This window comes from Panthera tigris, chromosome A1 (genome assembly GCF_018350195.1).
Source record: "Panthera tigris isolate Pti1 chromosome A1, P.tigris_Pti1_mat1.1, whole genome shotgun sequence".
In the NCBI taxonomy this organism is placed as follows: Eukaryota; Metazoa; Chordata; class Mammalia; order Carnivora; family Felidae; genus Panthera; species Panthera tigris.
In genome coordinates, this window is record NC_056660.1 from 4,313,431 (window position 1) to 4,339,253 (window position 25,823).

At 44.5% G+C, this 25,823-nt stretch overlaps 1 protein-coding gene across 6 annotated transcripts in view; it reads right to left on the bottom strand.

The window, feature by feature from the left end:
• LOC102960672 (mitochondrial intermediate peptidase) overlaps positions 1-25,823 on the bottom strand; it is a 162,892-nt gene that overhangs the window by 92,473 nt on the left and 44,596 nt on the right. For 5 of the 6 annotated variants that reach the window (XR_006216036.1, XR_006216046.1, XM_042982618.1 and 2 more), the window contains exons 11-14: positions 13,598-13,751; positions 12,060-12,137; positions 9,918-10,122; positions 7,525-7,634 (exon numbers count right to left, since the gene is read on the bottom strand). Coding sequence is in view for 4 of the 6 variants with exons in the window: in XM_042982618.1 (XP_042838552.1) it covers positions 7,525-7,634; positions 9,918-10,122; positions 12,060-12,137; positions 13,598-13,751 (547 nt within the window). In the remaining 2 variants the exon portion in view is untranslated. Of the gene's footprint in view, positions 1-4,641; positions 4,832-7,524; positions 7,635-9,917; positions 10,123-12,059; positions 12,138-13,597; positions 13,752-25,823 lie in introns of all 6 variants that reach the window. The other variant, XM_042982625.1, reaches the window with a different exon arrangement.

Genomic DNA, 25,823 nt, shown 5'->3' on the forward strand with positions numbered 1-25,823 from the left:
GAACCCGGAAGGAGCCGTGTGTCCACTGACAGGAGAAGAGCTTCGTGAATCACGGAACGTCACCACGGACCGAAAGCGAAGACACTGCAGCTGTGTGCACACCTGACGAGTTCGGGCACACAGCCGGCAAAAGCTGGTCACAGATTATAGACAGTAGAATACCACTTCTGTACGGCTCAAACACAAAACGAAATACCACATGGCTTACGAACAAATAACTTGGGTGGCAAAAACTATTTCTAAGCAAAAATCAGTGAGAGTTCAGGACTCCGAGAGGAGCCTATGGTAATGTTTTGCTTTTTAAGTTGGATGGTGGGTTCACAGCTGTTCCTTCTAGAAATGGTATTCTGCAACATTAAATGTTAAATGAAAAGTTTATTACTTTCAGAGGCACTGCCTTTCTGATTAGTCATGAGAAGAATCTACTGAACTGAAATCAGCTGCAGCATAATCCCCATCCACTGTTACCAGTAACGTCGTTTTTTTTTTTTTTGCCGGAGTGATGTCGAACGAATACACTTTCTACCTTTACATGGCATCCTTCAGATATTCTACAACAGGCTGCAGTTTATTTTTTCTAGTCTTACGCCATGTCTAACATGAGACGGTTTCCAATTTTATACAAATGTTGCAGGCCACTCCTCAGAACGCTTTCTTGCTCATCAATGTCACCTGCGGAACATAGCGTCCCACGCTGAACAAAATACTCGAGTACGCTGAAATACACTGGGGTCTGCCACCTGCTCCACGCAATAGGCAGACGGGATATTGTGGGAAAAGTGGGAGCAAGGCAAGTGTGTGTGGGAGAGGAAGAAGGGGTCAGAGATTATTGGTTGGAAACTGGGACAAAAGGGGACAGAGGCAGATACTGCTGGAGGGAAATAGGGTGGTGTGGTACTGTGATATAAAATATATATTTGGTCTTCATCCCTGCCTGCATAATAAAAAAAATGAGAAAAACTCCGCATACTCTAAATAATCTGAGAGTCAGGGACAGCCTAACCCCCTCATGGGGATATATAGGGACAAGGGTCAAGGGTCAGGCTTTTAGACGACATTATGGAAGTGCTTAACATTTTCAACTTTGGTGTAGGGACTAAGACTATCTTATTTCCTTGAATCTAAGAGTACGCTAATTGTTAAAAAAGAAAAATATATATACCTGTGAGTTTATAATAGCTGGGGAGGGGGCACACTTACATCATTAAATAGATAGTAAGAGATCTGTTTCAGAATTATTAAAATAAGAAAAAAAACCACTGCATCATCTACTAAAATTAACCCAAAATGAATCAATGATCTAAACATAAGACTTAGGGGCACCTGGGTGGCTCAGTCGGTTGAGCGTCCGACTTCAGCTCGGGTCATGATCTCATAGTCTGTGAGTTTGAGCCCCGCGTCGGGCTCTGTGCTGAAAGCTCACAGCCCGGAGCCTGTTTCAGATCCTGTGTCTCCCTCTCTCTGCCCCTTCCCCGCTCATGCTCTGTCTCTCTCTGTCTCTCAAAAATGAATAAACATTAAAAAAAAATTGTCTAAAATAAATAAATAAATAAATAAGCATAAGACTTAAAACCATAAAACTCTTAGAAAAAAAACATAGGGAAAAAGCTTCATAACATCAAGTTTGGCAATGATTTCTTGGATCTGACACCAAAAGCCCTGCCAACAAAAGAAAAAATAGATTAACTGGACTATATCAAAATTAAAAACTGTGTATCAAAGGACACAATCAATAGACTGAAAAGGCAAACCACACAATGGGAGAAAATACTTGCAAATCATATGTCTGATAAGGGATTAATATTAAGAATACATAAAGAACTCCTATAACACCACAACGAAAAAAAGACAACCCAATTAAAATACGAACAAAGGACTTGAACTGATATTTCTTTGAAGATACACAGATGGTCAAAAAGCACATTAAAAAATGTTCAACATCAAGTATGGAGGTCCCTCAAAAAATTAAAAATAGAACTAACCTATGACCCAGCAATTGCTCTAGTAGGTATTCATCCAAAGGATACAGGAGTGATGATTGAAAGGGGCACATGCACCCCAATGTTTACAGCAGTGCTTTCAACAATAGCCAAAGTATGGAAAGAGCCCAAATGTCCACTGACTGATGAATGGATAAAGAAGATGTGGTGTTTATAGACAGATAGATACATACATACATATATACATACAATGGAATATTACCCGCCAATCAGAAAGAATGAAATCTTGCCATCTGCAAAAACATGGATGGAATTAGAGTGTATTATGCTAAGCAAAATAAGTCAGAGAAAGACAAGTATATGATTTCACTCATATACTTGAGTATATCATTCAGAAAACAGATGAACATAAGGGAAGGGAAGCAAAAATAATATAAAAACAGGGCGGGGGACAAACCATAAAAGACTCTTAAATACAGAGAAGACACCGAGGGTTCCTGGAGGGGTGTTGGGTGGGCAGATGGGCTAACAGGGTGATGGGCATTTAGCAGGGCACTTGTTGGGGTGAGCACTGGGTGTTATAGGTAAGTGATGAATCACTAAATTCTATTCCTGAAATCATTATTACACTGTATATTAACTAACTTGGGTTTCAATTTTTAAAAAATGTTCAACATCATTAATCGTTAGGCAAATGAAAATCAAAACCACAGTGAGACACCACCTCACACCCAGGAGGATGGCTACTATCAAAAAATCAGAAAAGAACAAGTGTTGGCAAGGATGCGGAGAAAAGTGGAACTTTATGCTCAACAGTCCGCAAAGTAGGAAGGTAAGATGATGCAGCCACTGTGGAGAACTGAACGGCGGTTCCTCATGAAATTTAAAATAGAATTTCTATACAATCCAGCAATCCCACTTCTGTGTATATATGTAAAGGAACTGAAAACAGAGACTCAAGCAGGAATTTGTAGACCCAGAGCAGCATTATTCACAACAGTCGAAAGGTGGAAGCGACCCAAATATCCATCAACGGACGAAGGGACAGACGCAATGTGGTATACACATACAACGGAATATTATTCAGCCTTTAAACAGAAGGCGACTCTGACATCGGCTACATGATGCGCCTTAAAAACATTGTGCTAACTTACAACAGGGCGAATACTGCAGGATTCCACTAATATGAGGTACTTGGAGTAGTCAAATTCATGGAGACAGAAAGCAGAAAGGGGGCCGGGGGCCAGGGGCTGGGGGCCAGGGGCCAGGGGCCCGGGTGGGAGAAGAAGCAGGGAGCTGTTTACTGGGGACAGAGTTTTGGTTTTGCAAGAGGAAGAGTGTTCTAGAGACGGATGGCAGGGATGGCAGCGAACAGTAAGAATGTGCTTCATACCGTTGACTGGCACACTTAAGCACGGTCAAGATGCTAACTTTTTTTTTTTTTAATTAGAGAGAGAGAGAGAGAGAGAGAGAGAGAGAGAGCGCGCGCGCGTGTGTGTGCATGCACACGCATCCAAGGGCAGAGGGAAGAGAGAGAAAGAGAGGGAGAGAATCTCAAACAGGCTCCCTGCCCAGCACGGAGCCCAACATGAGACTCAATTCCGCGACGCTGGAATCATGACCTGAGCCAAAATCAAGAGCCGGACGCTTCGCCAACTGAGCCACCCGGGCGCCCCAAGATGGTAACTTTTATGCTGTTCTTACTACAACGAAAAATAAACCGCATCTAACCACGTTTAACGGAGAACGAGGATCACGCCTCCAGAAGTGCGGGGCCACCTGCAGATAATTTTCCACTTACTGGGAACAACTGGAAAGGGGGCAGGCTCAAGGCGGGAACCAATAAGCACCGAGGAGAGCGACGGTACCCTTCAATTCCTTGGACGGCACGGGTCCCAAACGCCGCCTGAGCCAGAACGAGGTCTGTGGGGAAACTCGATCAGACAGTTGATTCGCGTTCAGTTCACCACGGCTAAAAACCCGGGAGCTTTCCCACGAACTGCCACCAAGTCTGTACTCCTTCTCTACGTGTGCTATCGATTCGAAGACCTATCGACAAGAAATTCCGCGTCCGCTTTGATGCTGTAGCTTGTCAAGGCAGTTGTGAATCTCAAATGATCACCTCTGGCCCTGCTTACCTCTGACAGCCGCATGGCCCCTGCAAATCTAACACGCATGCTTCTCATTCCTGAACCGCAAGGAATTCATTGGCCGGTGGCCATGCTCTGGTTCAGATAAAATACTCGTGGGTGTTAATAAGTCACTGATATATTATCCTTACTCTGCGAGTTCTCTCGGATACACCCCACGATGTTCCAAGAAAAAACAATCCTTTCCTAACATGTAGCAGAGTAAGAAATGGAGCATAAAGATGCGACCCTGTCATTCCTCTTATGGGCTTTAATGCCATTTATTTACAAAGCCTTGGGCTTTAGGGAATTAACTCCTTGTCCTTAAGGCTAGAAGTGCCCTTAAAATGAAATCATCTAGCCACTTGGTATCTTAATTAGTGGCAAGAAGAGGCAAGCCCTTTGTGAAAGTCAAGGCATTCTCCCGTTTCTTGCCTTCTGGCACTCTTTCTGTTCTCTACACGACTTGCAAAATTATTTTAAATTCTTTCGAGACTGCGTCTGCAAGTCCCCTTAGCTCAATGCACATGTCTGCTTGTGTCTGAAACTTGAATTAATTCAAAGCAACTTACTGCTTCTCTCCTGTTTCGAGGTGTAGTTTGGGACTCAATATTGTTTTCTTGCAACTCTCTTGTTCAAAATGGCTCTTACAGAAGAACGCCATATTAAAATAAGAACTGTCCTGTTTGGGGACATTACACTATCCTCCAAGCAGTGGCTCTTTGCTCTTCTTTTTGGCCCTTCTTTGCTCTTCCGATTGTCCTGTAAACAGGCAATAGTTTAAAAACCGACTTTCACAATTGTGGTGAATTTTAGCCCGAGATTTAGCTTTTTGCTTTAAGTACTGCTCTGAGAGGCTCCTGGCGCTCTCTTGTGCTAACCCTTACCTCGGGGTTCAGATCCCCTGAGCAATCTAAGCTCAGCTCCTTTCCTGGTGACGCTGCTTCATCACACACCTGCTGCTTTTCTCTTACGGGTCATGCCTAACCTTCCTATACGTTAAGTGCCAGCTCTATGCCAATTACCCCCACACCCCGCAGGGTCTATTTGATTCTGTATTTCAGAGTTGTGTCACTCATGGCCCCATGGACGCAGCCAAAAAAGAGCTGTCTTCCTTCCTCATATTTGGACCTCTTCCAGAATTCTCTGTTCATGGAGCCTCCGTCTTTGATTTCCCTCTCTCACCCCTGTTATCCAACTGGCTTCAAATCCTTCCAGTTAAGTCTCCAATAGCTCCTGGAGTCTGCTTCTCCGAGCCCCCCAGGGCCAGGACCTTCGTTCTGGCTCTATCACTTGACTACATATTTTCGGGGCTGAGCAAGGACACAAGTTCGAAGATGGAACCCAGGGAAGCTGTCTGCCAAAGGCTAATGAGGAAATGGGTTGGGGCAGAGCTGCCTGAGAGCCAGGAGGACTAGACTCAACTCCTGAGAGGAAGTGTGGCAGCAAGGCCCAGTGTAAACACCGCCAGTTAGGGGCGCCTGGGTGGCTCAGTCGGTTGAGCGTCCGACGTCAGCTCGGGTCATGATCTCACAGTCTGTGAGTCCGAGCCCCGCGTCGGGCTCTGTGCTGACCGCTCAGAGCCCGGGGCCTGTTTCAGATTCTGTGTCTCCCTCTCTCTCTGCCCCTCCCCCATTCATGCTCTGTCTCTCTCTGTCTCAAAAATAAATCAACGTTAAAAAAAATTAAAAACAAAAACGCCAGTTAAAACTACTCAAGTCACAAACGGTGGTCTAGCAAATGAGCTGGGATCAAAAAGTGCGTGTCGGCAAGAGGAATGCAGAAACTGGGAGCAAATTCTAGAAACAAAAACTTTCCAGTCTTTTCTCGCTCCCCTTCCTCCTCCTCCCGTACTTACCACTGCCAGCACCTTGACACGGTCTCAGACTTTTCCGAGACTCTACAGGCTTTTCCTTCTGGCTGGAATAACCTCATCTTTAGTTTTGCCTTAGTTCTCCTGGGATTTGAAGGCCTTGAGGGCTAGACTGTTGTCTCACTCACTCCCGGCTGTTTCTCAGATGCTGAGGACAGTTCCTGGTACTTGATAAAGACTCAATAACTACTTCTGACTGAAGGACCTGCGAGCGTCCTTAGCGTTCTCGACAAATATATTAAACGAGATGGAAAAGGGCTGCCGAAAGCTGACGGGCAAAGCGCCCCTTTTATGTATTTTTTCAAACCTGGCTCCTCCGGGACTTCCTGCACGAAGCCTCTCCCAGCGTCCCTAGCCAAGGTCCGGGGGCTCTCCCTCATGGGCCCCCGCTGGGCATGTGGCTCTGCCCCAATATGCCTTGTGCCCTACCTCCCTACAAGATGGCCAGGGGCACAAGTTCCGAAGGAGGGATTTAGTCAGGTCTTCCCGGTCATTCCCAAACCCCAAAATGTGGAAATGTGAAAATGTGGACCCGTGGACCCACGCTCCCCTTCCGTGGCTTATGCGTTTCCACGTTACTGGCTGGGTCTAACTTCTCCGAAGGTTAATGGAAAGACAGCTAATTGATCGCCAATATCTCAATTCTGTCATCTTAATAACCGAGACAGATTATGATGAAGGCCCGGTCAGACTGGTTATCCAGAAACTCCTCCGTTATTCTGCAGCTGACAATAACGGTGAGATGAAATCAAGTCCAAAAACCAGAAATGACCAAATCACGTTAGAAAAAGAGTCACAAATAAAGGTGGGTTTGGAGCCTTTTCTCATTCCATTCATTCCTTCTAGTGCTTCTCAGGAGCTAGGCAAGATTCTAAGTGCCAAGGATCCAAAGATGACTGTAATTTGACACCTGCACTCAGGGAGGCACAGTCTCAGGGAGAAACCAGTGACTGACGGGGTATTTATAATCAAAGTTCTCAGAGAAGGAAAAGAAGATATTTCGCAAAGTACGTGTGGACAGTTCACTGCACAACATCGACAGTTACGCTTACGGCTAACTCATTACAGAGGTCTCTCATTGTCCTCCTACTTCACCGATTTTCTTAATCTTTAAACTCATGCTTCGAATCCAACTATTGAAATCGAAACCTTTTCAGACCTACGGTGCAGGGCACGATGGGAAAAATGGGCAACGCGGTTCGGTTTTGACAAAACAAAGGAACAAACAGAGGCATAAATGAAAGACGAAAGGAAGAGCGACGGACGGCTTTTCTGAAGCGAGACAGGTTGGAAGGCCTGTTGTACGGTAATCTTGTTTCCTCCTCCGGAAAACAGGGACCAGGCACTTTCCTCAAGGGATGGTTGTGAAGGCAAGATAGGCTCCCAGCCGATAAGAGAGAGCTTGTCAACACTGTGGTCCTAGTGGCTGGCAAAAATAAAAAAATAAAACGAAAACTAAAAATAAAGTGGAAGGACTCTGGTACTGAGAGGGTGACAGTCCTGAGGAGTCCACGCTATGCATGTCAGGAAAGCCGCCCCCCCCACCCCCCCAAGGACACGACGTAGCACTGTGCTCCCCTACCTGCCCCGTCTGATAATGTCTGGCAAACTGGCTAACCACTCGGTGGTCATTTGCAAAGTACTCCATCAGAATAGAAGGAACTTCAGCGAAGTCAGTGGGGCACCTGGTCCCTAAAATGGGGGGAAAAGAAAAAAGAAAAGTTGGCATGAATCAAATCAACATATTTATCTTTCTTTTTATGTACTCTTTTAAAACTTTTATGTGTACTTCTGATGAAGGTATGATAAGATTTAATTCATTAAATCAATATTTTACTTCTATAAAATTATTGTACATATTTGCAGAAAAGTTTATTATAATCCCATATATTTTCCTATATATCAAAAGTAAAACAAAATATTTGCACAGCTGGATAAAACACCTTGTAAAGCCATGGCTCACACCCTCTACAAACAAATCTGTCTTCAGCTCTGCTTGGCGATATAGGAGACACAAATTAAAACATTCTTACAATTAATGTACCATTTGTATTTAATTTGCTGAATTCCACCACCAAATGCTTTTATCCTTCACTTATTTGTTTGTTGGCTGGTTCTATTCCCTATGCTGTAATTTTCATCTCCATGATTTATTTTCTAAAATTTTTTTTTCATGTTTATTTTGGACAGAGAGAGAGAGAGAGAGAGAGAGAGAGACAGACAGAGCATGAGCGGGGGAGGGGCAGAGAGAGAGGGAGACACAGAATCCGAAGCAGGCTCTGGGCCCTGAGCTGTCAGCACAGAGCCCGACGCCGGGCTCGAACTCACGGACTGCGAGATCACGACCTGAGCCGAAGTCGGACGCTCAACGGACTGAGCCACCCAGGCGCCCCAATGATTTATTTATTTTCTAACTGGAAGCTCATACCTCTAATCGTTTCTCCTATTTCGCCCATCCCCCCACGCCTTCCCCTCTGGCAGCCACCAGTTTGTTCTCTATGTTGAAAAGTCTATTTGTTTTGGGGCGCCTGCGTGGCTCAGTTGGCTGAGCGTCTGACTTCGGCTCAGGTCATGATCTCACGATGTGTGGGTTCGAGCCCCACCTCGCGCTCTGTGCGGACAGCCCGGAGCCTGGAGCCTGCTTCAGAGTCTGTGTCTCCTTCTCTCTCTGTCCCTCCCCTGTTCACGCTTTGTCTCTGTTTCTCAAAAACAAATAAAGGTAAACAAATTGAAAAAGAAAAGTCTATTTGTTTTTTAGATTCCACATGTAAGTGAAATCATCTGGCATCTGTCTTTCTGTGTCTGACTTATTTCACTTAGCACAACACTTTCTAGTTCCAACCATGTTGTTGCAAATGGCGAGTTCTCCTTCTTCATGTCTCAGTAATACTTCATTGTACACATATGTATATATATATATACCACTTCTTCTTTATCTATATGCTTCGTTTTAAAAGTATTTTTTTAAACCACTGTTTGCTCCTTGTAACAAAGTCAATCCTCAGTGAGAAAAGCAATGTTTTAAACTTAAAATTACTTAAAGCAACAAATCCCGTAAGAACTTTTTGGTGACATTTTATGATGCTGTCCAGCTCATCTATAGTCTTGTCAAATATCTTCTCCTTCCCCCAAATACTGTATTTACAAAGTCAGTTAATAAACACTGAATGGCAGCAATTTAGTAGGTGACCTATAGCTGACCATATAGGATAGTGAGCTTATTAGAGATGAGACAACAGAGAGGAAAGTCTACACAGCATATCATCAAATATGGCCACATTACCAACATGAAAGGCTGTCATTTTATATAGGGGGAAAGCATAAGAAAAATGAAAAGTACCTTATCATACTTTTTAAACAGGCTTTAATGTGTTTTCTAACTGATTTTGGAGACAAAGAGGCAACATTCTTTCACTTACTCACTAACTCTGTGCTAGGTACTGAAGACACATGTATTTATTCACACACACACACAGCCAAAAACTTAAATTCCAGGGGCGCCTGGATGGCTCCGTCAGTTGAGGGTCCAACTCTTGATTTCAGCTCAGGTCATGATCCCAGGGTTATGGGATCGAGCCCCAAGTCAGGCTCCGTGCTGAGCGTGAGCCTGCTTAAGAGTCTCTCTCACTCCCTCCTCTGCCCTCTCCCCGACCACCCATACTCTCTCTCAAAAAAAAAGAGTGTCCAAAAACTTCAATTCCATATAGAACATGATAAAATGAAAAAGGTGCAAACTCAGAAGACACTGGCATAATCCTCGGTCAGAACTGTTAGCAAGGGAGGAGAAAAATGTACGATGATCAGGTTGTGTAACAGCTGAAAGGGCCAGGTGAGGCAGCCTGCAGTAAATGACCAGCGGACAACATTAAACGACCGGATTTTCTGAATGAGGAGCCTTTTTCCCCCCAGTCTAAATAAACGACATGCTTTTTTAAAGGATCGTTGTTGAACAGAAGTTCCCCCTTCGTGGCTCACCAGTGACGTGCTGGTAACGAGTACGTCCCAGCATAGAATGCATGGCATGTCCCATTTCGTGGAAAAGATTTTCCATCATTCCAGGAGTTAATAAAGTTGGTAAATTCCTTGAGGGATGGGGAAGATTCAGCATAAGAACTACGACTGGGAGCTGGTAGTCTCCGTCTTCCTTTAATCTGCCTCCACGGATTGTAAAATGGCAGTCCTTAACGAGATAGAAAACATAATTGGACGAGAAAGTATTAGGTAATCTGAATATAAAATCACACCAAGGTGTGTGAGTTCCAATTTTAACTTAATTCTGTTCTCTTTATTTAGTTACAGACACTTTTCCGAATGCTTATTTTGCTAAAATTTTAAGTTTTCTAAAACACCAGTAATACCCCGAGCTTGTGTTGATTACTTCATTCATTCGCTCCAAACAGATCTATCGAGGCGACACTATACCAGATGTTGGAGACACAGTCATCAGAGAGTTTAGATCCACACCCTCAACTGTCCACGGGCAGGTGGGTAGGGACGGACATTGAGCTACTACTTGGGGTGGGTGCTGCCATTAATGTTTACTGAGCTCCCTCCACGCGCGTCAGGCGGTGACCTAGGAGACACTTCTCACACCCGTTGTCTGTGTCACTCAGAAGTGATGAACTCTGAACTGTCACAAAGCAAGGAATTTGGAGTAACTTCCTCTAACGGGCTGAGAGTCACAGGCACTGTGTCACTTATTCTTCACAATAACCCCATGAGGCAGGCATCTCATTTTTCAGAGGAGGAAAAGGAAAGCGAAGTCACGTGCCCAAGGACACACAGCCAGGACTGCTGGGATCTGAATCTGTGTCACCTGGACTCTGGCCCCACCTTTGACACCTACATCAGATTTGCCTCCGTGAGCTTCTCTCCCCCCTGTCAAATCCCAGAGCAGCCCCCCCCCCATTTCATACGCGCATAGCTATTCAAATGCACTAGAAAGCATGAACCGCTATTCAAATATAGGGCACCGCGATCTCTGTTATAACTTAAAACCTCAACTCTTGACATTTCCCATCAAATTACCCGAAACTGCTGAGGCTAATTAACCGGCAAACCTGGAATGCGGCGAAAGGAAATGAACCTCACGTTTTCTTTACAAGGCGTGAACTGGTGGCTGATAAGGTTTCCATGTGGGCATATCTTCTATAATTCTAAACTAAGACCCTTGTCAAGTATGAAAAGTAGAAAAGAGCAAAGGCTCTAGTCAGGATGTCTGGGTTCAGGGGTGCCTGGGTCGCTCAGTCAGTTAAGCATCTGACTTTGGCTCAGGTCATGATCTCACAGTTTGTGAGTCTGAGCCCCTCGTCGGGCTCTGGGCTGATAGCTCAGAGCCTGGAGCCTGCCTCGGATTCTGTGTCCCCCCCCCCCCCCTCCACCCCTCCCCTACCCATGCTCTGAGACTATCTCTCAAAAATAAAATAAACATTAAAAAAAAAAAGAAAGAAAAGAATGCCTAGGTTCAAGTCCTAGCACTTCTAGCTGTGTGGCGCTGAGCAAGTAACTTAACCTCTCTGGCCTGTTTCCTCATAATGTCGGAGCTTAGTTCAAAAGGTTGAGATGAACATTCAAAGACACCATGGCTGGGATACAGAAGGGCTCATAAAATATCCGCTGTCGTTATAACCGTAACCCAGATAAAAATGGCAGACACAGGCGTATGTAATTATTTCCATAACCTTTATTACCTTTAAATTCCTCCCTAATTTCAAATTTATATACTCAGTAGCGGGGCGCTTGGGTGGCTCAGTCGGTTAAGCGTCCGACTTCAGCTCAGGTCACGATCTCACGGTCCGTGAGTTCGAGCCCCGCGTCGGGCTCTGTGCTGATGGCTCGGAGCCTGGAGCCTGCTTCCGAGTCTGTGTCTCCCTCTCTCTCTGCCCCTCCCCCGTTCATGCTCTGTCTCTGTCTATCTCAAAAATAAATAAAAACATTAAAAAAAAATTTTTATATACTCAGTAGCTACCGTTAATGTCTTCTAAATGCTAGGGAAGTACCACACTGAAATGTGTTCTAAATGTTAGGGAAGGAGAAAGGTGAGATGCAGAGCACACAGTGACACGAAAGAACTGTCAGTCCCTTCCAGAGAAATGGGTTTATAAACAAAAGCATCACCTGATGTGGCTTGCCCGCTCGCTGAAAAAAATCACAGTAAATGTACCCCAACAATCCTTCGGATTCATGAACCACAGCCTGGAAAAAAAGTACATTCAGGGGTGAATCAGAAACTAACAGTGGAAAAACATCCCTAATAAGAATCCATATATAAAACCCCCATCGCTGTGACCACGTCCACTCGGTTAGATTGTACATCCCGCATCATCTCAAACTAGATTCCGTTTTCTCCTCCTCTCTCAGAGGATTGTGATCTGGGGATTCTGTCAGGAGAGGACACCTCCTTGTTCGAGCCCTTCATCCAGACCGCCAGCGCCCTACGCCACGGCCACCAAACCCCGCTCTTCAGACTGTCCACAACCTCCCCATACGCTTGGGGGTAAGCTCTGGCTGGACAGCGTTAGACCTCCATCTCACGATGCGCATTTATGCCCCCACATGTTAACCCCTGAACCCAGACACGACAAAAGCTGGCTCCTGGCTTCAGCTGAAGACCAGTAAGGTCATTTATGCCCCTCCCTCAAACTGGGCCTATAAAAGACGCACGGCCTGTGGAGAACTCGACGGCTGGCCCCCAGCCCGCCTCGTCCGCCTTGTCACAACTTGAGGGTTCTGCCACGGGGAACCCCAGCTTTACGCCTCCCAACCTTCTCCTTGCTTGCGTCTTGTCCTTTCACTCCTGTTACCGGTTTTTCTTTTACTCTCTCTCCGCACTTGACCGGCCTCCGCCACTCTGTGAAGGACGCACTCCACAAACAGGTCGTTCGGGGCGGTGAGGAAGCGTGCTCCTACCCCACCCTTTCGCTTCCGTCACCGCGCCTATCTCCCGGAAGGCAGCCGGGAGCCCCTGAGGTGGCGTCCTTCTCTCCACATACAGGGAAGGGAGCAAGTGTGGGACGCACACAGGCAGGAAGTCAAACGGCCTAACAACACAGAGCCTTGCTGACAGACGGATAAGTCAATACCGCCTCATAATCTTAAAATGAGGAAAAAATAAACATATTCACGTCTCAAATACAGGGGGCCCTAACTGGAGAAGGGTGGACGCCAGGCTCGAAGTTATTATCAAAGAAGTCAAACCAGAGCACGGGAGAAAAATCAATATATTATGCAAATTATATATATATACAATTGCTCCCACAAGATGGGAGGGGGGTTGGGGAAAAAAGTACAAGTGACAGAGGCCGTGGATTCTGGAATTAACCGAAAGTGACACCGAGCAGTGCAGGAACGTGGCAAGTAATGACAAATGTCCCTTGAACCAGAACCTGTCAACATACGAAGGCTCAACGTTCCAACAAGCCCCTACGCTCCGCAGCTCTGTGTCTATCGATCCGAGGCAACAACCGATTTTAGAGAAAACTGGTGCTTTGTGCAGTGTCCCAAGTCAGAAGTGGTGATCTGGATTTTCTGGTGAAACAGAGATAAGGGGAGACGGGCTCCGCGAGGGCAAGGCTCGCTTGAACGTGAAACTGCCAGAAGCTCCCTACCAGGCCCGAGAGACACGCGGGGCGACCCCACGCGAACCGCACGCTTACCAGTTTGCGGACGCCCTCGCACCACACCTCTCCTTTCGCGGGCTGCTCGGCATACAACGTAATCCCTAACAGTCTGCCAAACAAAGTGTTGAGGCCTTCCATGCACGCTCCAAGGGAGAAAAATGGACAATACAAACTGGGCTCGATATTGTACCTGAAAGAAAGAAAAGAGGTTCCATGGTATTTTTGTTTACTGCAGTTTCTTAGGGTAAATCCAGGGAACTCTCCATGTAAAACCTAGGATCATGGCAGCTAGAAAAATGGGATTGAAAACAGAAAGGTAGATACACACACACACACACACACACACACACACACACACATTTTTTTAATTTGAGAGAGAAAGGGTGCGAACAGGGGACAGGAGAGGGGGAGAGAGAGGGGGAGAGGGGGACAGAGAGAGAGAGAGAGAGTGAGAGACAGAGAATGAATCCCACACAGGCTCACGCTCGGCATGGAGCCCAACGCGGGACCTGATCCCACAACCCTGAGACTGAACTGAAATCAAGAGTTGGACACTCAACCAACCGAGCCACCAAGGCGCCCTCAGAAAGGTATATTTCTATATCTTTTGAGGGATTTTCAGAAAAAAGGCAGTCCAGTTATTCTTAGTAGTAAAAGTAGTAAGTAGTAATTCTTAGCATTAAGAATAATTTTAGGAGTGCCTGGGTGGCTTAGGTGGCTAAGTGTCCGACTTTGGCCAAGGTCACGATCTCATGGTTTGCGGGTTCGAGTCGGGCTCTGTGCCGACAGCTCGGAGCCTGGAGCCTGCTTCGGATTCTGTGTCTCCCTCTCTCTGCCCCTCCCCTGCTCACACTCTTGTCTCTCTCTCTCTCTCTCTCAAAAATAAACATTAAAAAAAAAAGAGTAACTTTAGTAATGAGCAATTAAGGTAGACACACCATTCTGCAATCTTCATCCCTTTCAGGTTATTTACTTTCACTGACTTAACTAAGCAATCTATCTCAATTACCCACATTATACACATTCCTTTACATACGCCTACAGACAAATCTGACCAGTCTGAGCTATAATGGTAAAGTTCCCGTTACAAAATATGGCATATTCTAAAAGTTTGTGACTTATATCGAATAAATAGCAAACAAACCCAAAACCTGAGGCATACTGAATGAATTTAAATTTCACCTCTAGTAGAATATTTGTTAGTGGAAAAAAACCTCTGTAACATACATAATCAGATCTTAATTTGTCTGTTTCACTATTATACACCTTAAACGAAGCACAACATACTGGCAAGCGTAGTTATTCTTCACTCGAAAATGACTTCTTATGTCCTCTTCCAACATAAAGCAAAGCACACCAGGATACGTGATGCAAATGTCCATTTCTGGGTCATTCAGCCAGGCCAAACTTTACGACCACAGCTAGAAAGAATGGTCCAGAATAAGAAGAGGTGCTTGTTCTGTGTCCCCTCCGTGGAGTTAACAGAACATGTACTTATGGTGACAGAAGGTAGCTGGAGTTGTGACGAGCGTAACTTGTCAAATCACTATGCTGTGCCCCAAAACTACCCGAACTCTTGCGTGTCAACTGCACTTCAATAAAAAGTAATTAAAATAAAAACATATATATACACAAACTTACACAGAAAACAGATGCAAACTTATGGTTACTACTAAATGGGGGCTTGGATTTAGTGAGCAAGTGTAAATTATACCACAAGAGAGATTTTGGCTTCAGAAATCCACAAATACACAACGTAGTTCCTGATCGATTTTTCATAAAAATAGACTCTCGCTGGTGAAAGGTACGTCGGCAGCCCAGTGCCCTCGCTCACTGATTCACACGCTTGTGCAGGCTGCCGAGACAGCTGCTGGATGCTGGAGGTAAGGAATGGTGGGGGGGGGGGGGGGTGCCTGTAAGGAGCTCACTGTGAAGGAGGCAGACAGGTGGAGGGACCACCCTGGTCTTCCCGGCCTGGAGCAGCACAGAGTAGGTGCTCGAGGTACGGCGGGAGGGCTGAGTGAACGACCCGGACAGCGGGACAGCAAGAGGGGTGATGGCTTCACTTGCGGAGGGCAGCGTAGAGACAGGAAGGGGTCACAGAAAGGAATTCAGAAACGGGAGTCTGCTGGCTGGGGTGCGGATGGGGAAAAAGGGCAGGGTCGAGTAATAAAGAAATTCCAGGGAGAAGCCACAGTATGAAGTCATGAAACAACCTGGTAACTTCTACACCAGGTGGCTCATCAGGAGCGAGTTCAGGATGCTGGGGATAAACAGGAAGAGAGAGGGAGGCACACGTGGGCAGGGTCCAGAGAACCGAGGGCCCCACGCGTAAACCTGAGCGGTTGGGATCTTACATTGTACGCACAGGGTCCCTCAACCTTTTATCACGTACCCCAATCGCTAAAAGAAGTTCTGAGTATTCAACCTTGATATATGTATATTTATAAATCACATGTGCGTGCTGTGGTTCTACTACATTCCAAGACAAAAAAAGATCCATTCTTACAAGCTGAAATAAAGAAAAATAAATCTAAACAGAATTTCTAGTGCCGTATGCCCATACTCTCAGTGAACTGTTTACAGATTGGGAAACGGGAGACTGCCTCCGCAGGCAACAGAGAGGCAATGCGATGCTTTCTGGAACACTGCAAGGTGGACACCGTGGAGGGAGGAATGCAGGAGCGGCGGAGAGAAAAGACGGTAAACTAGGGTCCGAATATGAGCAACGGCGGCGGGGCAAGGATGAAGAGGCAGTTTTCGATTTGTTTTTGTTGGAGATGAAAATGTTCGGTCGGGGCTGTGTGAGCGAGAAAGGAAGGTCTAGAGTAACACACAGGGTGCTGGCGTGAGGAAATGCATGCATGGGGTGGCAGAGTCACGAACCAGAGCACCAGGCACAAAGAAAGAAAGAAGGGAGTGTGGGTAGGTTTGTGGGAGAAGAAAGGAGGGTGGGGTGCAGTCGGGGGAGAAGGATGATGGATTCGCGGAAAGCAAATTCAGTTCTGGAGACACTGGCTGTGAAGTGCCCATAAGATGTCAGACGCTCAGGATGTTGAAACTGAGACTTGCTCAGGTGTCAGAGCCGCAGGAGAAGAGCAGTCACTGGGGAAGGGGCCCAGCAGCGGATCTTCCAGATGGAGAGACGCAAAGGAAGACAGAGAAGAAAAGTCAGAGCTGTCAGGGCACTGAAAGAAGGGACATCATGGAAACAGGGGAGAAAATGTGTTGTAAAAGCAGGAAACAATGGAGGCTTCCGGTGTCTGGTCCGGCACGTAAGGAGCCCGGAAGGCATCGCTCCATCCCAAAGACAAGAAAAATGCTCAACCAACGAAACATCAACAACTCTTCTTGTATCCAGCAGAGAATTGAGGTCACAAACTGCTGCCCCCCAAATTATAAAGATGCTTGTCTGCTACAGAGAATCACAGTTCAGAGAACTCTCCAGTATATACAGACTAGCACCAAGGAGGAAAATTTAAACTACAATTGACAAATTGCTGGAGGCTCAGTGTGGACAAATCGGAGAAGTCAAAACTCTAGGGAGGCTCAGTTTAAGGGAGGATCCCCATACTTTTATGAGTTTTTACCTCTGGGGGCCCTACCAGGTTCTCACAAGATGGAGAAAAATTCTCCCAATGCTTCCAGCAGGGGGAAGTAAAAAATTGGCATTTTGAAATACACCAGGGCACTGTGTTATTCTTAATAAGGCTGGCCTCAAAAGAAACGATCTTACCAGAGCCTAACTTACCTAGAAGAAAAGAGATATCCAACCCAATCCCCCTGTCTCATGAAAGCAGAAAAGGGGAACTGAAAAGCACTTGTGAAAGTCAGAGCCCAGGGGCACAGGCTCCATAACAGGCTGAGACCCGATCACAGGACTACAGAAGGCATCCCCTCCCCCACACCCTCACCACCAGGGCAAGTGGGGATCCTGCAAAATAACAGGAGAATACAACTGAAAAACTGCACATCTCACACCTTATTAAGTAGAAGTCTCCAAGGAAACCCAAACACAACATGGGAGACAGAAAAGGAAAAAAAGAAAAGAAAACGTTTGGCCTCTGCTACCGCAGCCACTATAAAAAGCAAATAAAGCCTAACTAACTCGTAGCCAGTGAGTAAATCATACCCAGCTTTCTGCAAACAATTTCAAGTCACGATCAAAGACGAAGGCTACAGCCTGAAGAAACAGAACAAACGTTCAGGTACATTGGAGACGTCAGAATAACCAGATTGAGAATTCAGAACAGCGATGATTGACATGCCAAGGGGTCGAGGGAAATACACAAGATTCATGGGTCGTGTAAACAGCCAGAGGGAAGCCCTAAAAAAGAATCAAGAGGAGACGCTAGAGACGCCTAACAACGTAACACAGAAGAAGGCGGCCTCTGTCCTGCTCATCGGGAGACTGGGCGTGGCCGAGGAAGCCACCCGTGAGCTTGCAGAAAGGTCAATAGAAACCTCCAAGGGTGTGACGCAAAGAGAAAAAGGATTAAGACGACGAGAAGACCCAAAGAATTGTGGGACAGTTACAAAAGAGGTAATGTACGTGTAACAGGAATTAGAGAGGAGTCCGCTTTCAAGCCTTAGAAGGGAGCAGAGCCAGGATAAGGGCAGGCCTTCGTTTGCTGCGCTAACGAGGCAGGGCCCTTCCTGCCATTCCACAGGTCGTCGGCTTTTCCTGCTCTGGCCCACGGGACCGTGAAGAACCCATGGCTGTGTGTGGGCTGCCGCGACGAGTGCCTGATTCCTTTCATATGGTTCTGTCCTCGCTGTCCGCACAGCGCTCCCTCTCTGTGATTCTGTCCTCTGGACTGAAGGGCCTTGGCCTCCATGGCCTCCCGGCTCTAATTAGGGGCTCTGCCAGGGAGACCAGCACGACCCTTGCCGACCCCGCGGCTCGTCTACGATTTGGAAGTTCCTCCAAGAAGGGAGCTGGGGCCCCTGCAGGGGTCACCTGTTTGTCTTCCCTCTTTCAGGGAACGCGGGCTGACATCCGACCGTCACTGCCTCATACTTTTGATCAGACTGTGTTTAGTTGTGCAGGCAGGAGGTAAATTTGGCTCCTGTTACTCAAGGTAGGGCAGAAGTCTCCTTGTATTTGAGGGCGCCTGGGTGGCTCAGGGGGTTGAACGTCCGACTCTCGATCTTGGCTCACAGTTCGTGAGATCGAGCCCCGTGTCAGGCTCCAAGCTGTCGGTGCGGATTCTCTCTCTCTCCTCTCTGCCCCTCCCCCTACTCGTGCTCTCGCTCTCTCAAAACAAATACTTTTTAACAAAAAAGAAAAAAAAGAAGTCTCCTTACATTTGAATTTTAGGACACTTGATGTTCAAAAGGGAACATGAAACGTATACCTTCTCGGGGGGTGAGAAAAGGGAAGTAATCAGGAATGCCAAGGCTATTGCTACGACGTCCAGTGGAGGGACTCCACAGCCGTCCCGGGCAGTACTGTGGGGAACCAGAACACAGAACTAAGATCGTCTAAAGAAAAGAAGGACCTTAGGATCCAGAGGAACTGGCTGGGTCTGGGAAAACACATAAACTGGAGAAGCGGGGCTCCAGAAAATGCTTCCGAGCAGCACGGGCAAACCAGAAGAACATGAGACATAGAAGCAAAGGGAAGCAGGGGACAGCACCGCCATAAACTCCCTGCGCTGCCCACTGCGCCTGTGGGGGCCCCGCCTCGACGTGACTTTGGATAGAACGGGAGTGCCTTTTTCTAGAACGTGTGAGAGTTTTACTACATGTGGTGGGGTATATTTTTAAAGTTCGGGGGGTGAGGAAAAGAATTTCTGTATCTAGAAAGAGGAGAGGGTACTGGCTAAGAGCACCAGGTTGGAACCAGGAGGCCTGAGTCTGAAGCGTCACCCTATGCCGCTTGCCAAGTGACCCTAAGTGGATTACTTCCTTTACACTATCTCAGTTTGGTCACCTGTGAAGACAGGGATCGGACCACACCGACTTCACATGGCGTGGAGGTTTCAGACGAGGTAATCCACGAAGCGAAGAGACCAAACATTCAGTAAGTATCGCCAAGCTGATGAGGAGGGAGAACGGAGGAGGCACCCACCTGCGCCCCGTCTGCTGATCACAGAGACCCTCTTCGGTACGGGAGACACTTGGCCACGCTGCAGCCGCGGCGACCACGCACACACCCTGCCGTGGCGGCCCCACGCGCCGGGCCTCGGCCTGGCCAACCTCAGCACTCCGAGAGCCCTGGTGGCAGACGCTTCCAAACTCGGCCCCGAGATTTCTCAGTTACGTGAGTCACCAATTCCGTCTTCTGTGTCCGTTAGCTTGAACTGGGTTTCCATCAGCAGGAACTGAGAGGCTCCTCATGTAGTAGCCACCGTCTGAACTTAATGGCTTTGGAAAAGAGCTCTTATAGGCCATACAGCCCAGATGTTCACATCGGGCGGAGCGTCCTAAGGGCTGTGGCTAACTGGGAGGTCCCTATTTGAGGGCTGGCACCACTAGCTCAAAATGTCACTTGTCTGGGTGAACAAAAGAAATATGAAAATGGAACTTAGTTTTATGGAAAATAAAGGAGTCGCTTATGTGTGATGATACTGAATCAATCTAGACTGACCTTAAAGAAAAAAATCAAAAGGTCAAGCACAAACCACAGAACACGAATAAACAGAAATAAAAATTAACCACACAGCACTCTAAACTAGAAACTCTGATTTAAAAACATAACTCATGGGGCGCCGGGGTGGCTCAGTCAGTTGGGTGTCTGACTTCAGTTCAGGTCATGATCTCCCGGTTTGTGACTTCGAGCCCCGCGTCGGGCTCTGTGCTGACAGCTCGGAGCCTGGAGCCTGCTTCGGATCCTGTATCTCCCTCTCTCTCTGCCCCTCTGCTGCTCATGCTCTCTCCGTCTCTCCCCAAAATAAACAAACATTGAAAAAAAATTTTTTTAAACATAATTCACGTTTTGATTGCCTGAAAATAAAAATAAATACAAAAGCAAAATAAAAAAAAAAAAAAGAGAGGATTCTGGGACGATGCCAAGCAGGAAGCACCAGCAATCGGTCTTCCCACCTAGACCACAAGTGCACTCGTAGAATGTGTCTGATGTAGCTATGTTGGAGCTCTGGAGTCTGTGGAAGGCATTCAGCTTCCAGGGGAAGGCCCGGAGCGCAAACTGGTCACTTTGAGCTCCCAGCACGGCAGCGCCTACCTATTCCCCATCCACAGCCACAGGGCAGACAGCTGCACACCTGCTCCTGGAGCAGCTTATACACAGAGCTCGTGGGGTTAGGGTGGGCAAAAAGGACTCTGTCCCCCAAATGGCAGGGATCTGTGCTCTGAGGGCTGATTGCTGCCTCTGATCCCAGAGGTGCAGACAGGCAGACAGCCACTGTCGTACCTCTCCCCCCCACTGTTGCAAGCCTCCCCCTCCAGCTCAGGTGACTTCCAGGAGATATAAAGGACTCACGCTTTTTTTCCTCTTTCATTTTTCACTTTTCCCCTCCTCAGAACCAGATATCAAAGAGTGGGACATTCAGAAGCAACTGCACGTATGAGGAAAATTGGAAAGTATCTGCACATGTCCCCAGAAAGGCTCAAAACAGACCTGAGAAAACATTAAGTTTACACCTCAGGCTGATCCCCAGCAGAGAAACGGACTACAACAACCGAAGCCACAAAAACAATATACTAAAATTATAATTAAAAAGCCAGCAAACACTAGAGAAGTTTTCAACAACAAAAAAGTATCACAAGGCATACAAAGAAATAGGAAAGTGTGGCCTACGCAGAGGAAAGAAAGAATTCAAATTCATCCGTCTCTGAAAAAGACTGAATGGCAGATATACTAGACAAAGACTTTAAAGCAACTGTCTTAAAGATGCTCAAAAGCTAAAGAAAGATGTGAAGAAAGTCAAGAAAACACTGTGTGAACAAAATTAAAATATCAATAAAGAGACAGGAAAACCTAAAATGAAACCAAAAAGAAATTCTAAAGCTGAAAGGCACAATAACTGAAATGAAGAATTCACTGAAGGGAAGCAAAGGCAGATTTGAGGAGGCAGAAGAAAGAAACAGTGACATGAAGACAGGAGAATGAAAATTATAGAGGCTGATGAACAGAAAGAAAAAGGATTGAAGTAAAGAGAGCCTAGAGACCAATGGAAAACCATAAAAAGGACCAGCATACAAATCATGGGAGTCCCAGTAGAAGATAGAAAAGGGCAGAGAAAACATTTGAAGAAATAATGGCTAATAAGTTCCCAAATTTTAAGAAAAACAGGAATATAAATATCCAAGAAGCTCGAAAAACTCCAAGAAAAATGAATTCAGACACCCAAACCAAAACAAATAATAATGAGACTTTCAAAAGCCAAAGATGAAGGATGAATCTTAAAAGCAGCAACAAAAGCAAATCATCACATACAAGGTATATTCAATAAGATTTTCTGCATATTTCTCATCAGACACTTTGGGAGGCCAGCCAATATATTCAAAGTGCTAAAATAAAAATACTCAATCAAGAGTCCTATATCTGGCAAAACTATCTTTTAAAAGTGAGGGAGAAATCAAGACATTCCCAGATAAACAAAAGCTGAGGAAGTTCAAGACCACTAGACCTGCCCAGCAAAAAAATGATCAAGGTGAAATTTAAGGACACTAGACAGTAACTGAAACCATATGAAGACATAAAGATCTCAATTAAGGTAAATGCATGAGAAGTTACAAAAGCTAGTATTATTGTAACAATGGTTTGTAACTGTATTTTCTGTTTTCTACAGGACCTAAGAGACCAACCAATACATTTAAATTAAAAAAAAATCATTAATGTAAAATCTAATATTACTGTAACTTTGGTTTGTAACTCTAAATCTTTGAGTTTCTACATAATTGAGGAGACTAATGCAGTTGAAAGAATTGTTGGTTTATGTTGTTGGGCACACATGTGTAAAGATGTAATTCTGTGACATCAACCACTGAAGGGAGTAGGGACAGACCTGTGCAGGACACTTTTCATATGTTATTGAAGTTAAACTGCTGTAAGTTAAAATTAAAATGTTATAATTTTAGGATGTTAAATATAATCCTCATGGCAACCGTAAGGAAAATAACTATAGAATATACACAAAAGAAAATTACAAAGGAATATAGACATTTCATTATTAAAAAAAAATCAACTGAACACAAAAAAAGACAGAAATGAGGAAAATGAAGAAATAAAAGTCTGTAAGCGACAGAGAAAACAAATAGCACAATGACAGAAATAAGTCCTTTCTGATCAGTACTTGAAATGTAAATTGATTAAACTCTCCAATCAGAAGACAGAGATTGGCAGAATGGATAAAAACACATGATCCAACTAAATGCTGTCTATAAGAGACTCACTTGAGATTCAAAGACGAATGGGTTGAAAGTAAAAGGACAGAAACACATAGTCCATGGAAATAGTAACCAAAAGGGAACAGAAGTGGTTATGCTAATATGAGACTAAATAGACTTTAGATCCAAAGATATCAGAAGAGAAGGAAGGCACAATGCGTCAAAGGTTCAACAGAGCAAGAAGATACAACAATTAAAAACATGTACACAATGACAGGCCATCAAAATATATGAAGCAGAAATGGAGAGAGCCGCAGGGAGAAACAGACAGTTCTACAATAACAGAGACTTCAAAACCCCACTTACAATAATGGATACAAGAAGACAGAAGACAAATAAGGAAACAGAAGACTTAACACCATAAACCAACTAGATCTAACAGTTATATACAGAACACTCCATCCAATAACAGCAGCACATTCTTCCTACATGCACATGGGACATTTTTACAGGATGGACCATATGTTAGGCCACAAATTAAATCACAATAGATTTTAAAAGACAGATATCATACAGAGCATCTTCTCAGGTCACAACAAGATGGCGTGAGAAAACATGAAAAACTAGAACAATCACAAACTGTGGAAATTAAACAACAAACTTTTAAACAATCAATGGAGAAAGAAGAAATAGCAAAGGAAATTAGAAAATACCTAGAGATAAATAAAAATAAAAACACAACATACCAAAACTTATGCGAGATGGCAAAAGTGGTGCTAAGGGGGAGATTTATAGCTATAAATGCTTACATTTAAAAGAGAGAGAGATCTCAAATCAGCAACATAAATTTACAACTTAAGGAATTAGAAAAAAGAAAAACGAATCCCAAAGCTAGCAGAAGGAAAGAAATAAAGATTAGAGATAAATGAAATAGAGAACAGAAAAACAGAAAAAAAATCAATGAAACCAAAAGCTGTTCTTTGAAAAGATCAACAAAATTGATAGCCTTTAGCTAGGTGGACTAAGGAAAAAAGAGAGAAGACTCAAATTGCTAAAATCAGATACGAAAGTGGGGGCATTCCTGCCAATTCTACAGAAATAAAATTATGAGAGCACTATGGACAACTGGATATTCCTAGAAACACAAAAGTTACTAGACTAAATCATGAAGAAATCAATAAACTGAACAGACCTATAAACAGTAAGGAGATTGAATCAGAAATCACAAATCTTTTAATAAAGAACCCTGGACCAGATGGTTTCACTAATGAGTTTTCAAGAACTAACACCAGGGGCACCTGGGTGGCTCAGTTGGTTAAGCATCCAGCTTCAGCTCAGGTCATGATCTTGTAGTTGTGAGTTCGAGCCCCACGCTGGGCTCTGTGCTGACAGCTCAGAGCCTCGAGTCTGCTTCAGATCCTGTGTCTCCCTGTCTCTTCGTACCCCTCCCCTCTCATGCTCTCTCAAAAACTAATAAACGTTAAAAAATTTTTTTAATAAATAATAAAGAACTAACAATCCTCTAAACTTTTTCCTAAAATTAAAAAAGGAGTACTACCTAACATTCTATGTTAGAGAGCATTACCCTGATACTAAAGCCAAAGACATTATAAGAAAAGAAAATTATAGGACAATATCCTTGATAATCATCAATGCAAAAATCCTCAACAAAATATCAGCAAACCAGATTCAACAGTAAACTAAAAGGACCATACACCACAACCCAGTGGGATTAATCCTGGAATGCAAGGATAGTTCAACATATGAAAATCAATTGATGTAATATGCCACATCAATAAAATGGAGGGAAAAACCTGCGTGATCATCCCAATTGATGCAGAAATTGATGTTGACAAAATTCAACACCCTTTCATGATAAAAACACTAAACATATTAGGAATATAAGAAAACTACCTCCATGTAATAAAAGCCAAATATAAAAAAACCCACAGCAAACATCATACTCAATGGCAAAAACCTGAAAGCTTTTCCTCTAAAATCAGGAACAGGAACAAGACATGCCTGCTTTCATCACTTCTATTCAATGCAGTACTGGAAATTCTAGAGAGAGTAATTAGGCAAGAAAAAAAAAATAGAAGCCATCTAAATTGGAAAGGAAGAAGTAAAATTATCTTTTTGCAGATGATACAATCCTATATGTAGGAATAACTAGTAGTATTATTTATAAGAAGTAATAAATTCAGCAAAGTAGCAAGAAAACAAAGTCAATACAAAAAGAATCAGCTACATTTCTATACATGATGAACAATGTGAGGAGGAAATTATAAAACAACTCCATTTACAATAGCATCAAAAAGAGTAAAATACTTAGGAATTAATCAAGGAAATGAAAGAGTTGTACAATGAAAACTACAAAATACTGCTGAAAAAAAATTAAGGAAGACATAAATAAATGGAAATACATCCCATGTTCATGGATTATAAGACTTAATACTGTGAAAGTGTCAGTATTACCCAAGGCAATCTACTGATTCAGTGGGATCCCTATCAACATCCCAATGGCTTTTTTTGTGGAAATGGAAAATCTCATCCTAAAATTCACATGAAATCCAAGAGATTCCCAAACAGCCAAAACAATCTTGAAATAGAACAGAACTAGAGAACTCACACTTCCTGGTTTTAAACCTACTATAAAAGTAACACAATGGACACAATGTAGCACTGGCCTAATGGCAAACATACACCCTTGCATATACAGTCAAATGATTTTCAACAAGGGGGCCAACACCATTCGGTCTTTTCAACAAACCGTGATGGGAAAACAGGATATCCACATACAAAAGAAGGAAGGTGGACTGCTACCTAACACCATATACAAAAATTAACTCAAAATGGATCAAGGACCCAAATGTAAGACCTAAAACAAAACTCTCAGGAGAAAACATAAGATAAAAGCCTCGTGATGCTGGATTTGGCAATGGTTTCTTTTTTTTTTTTTTTTTAATCT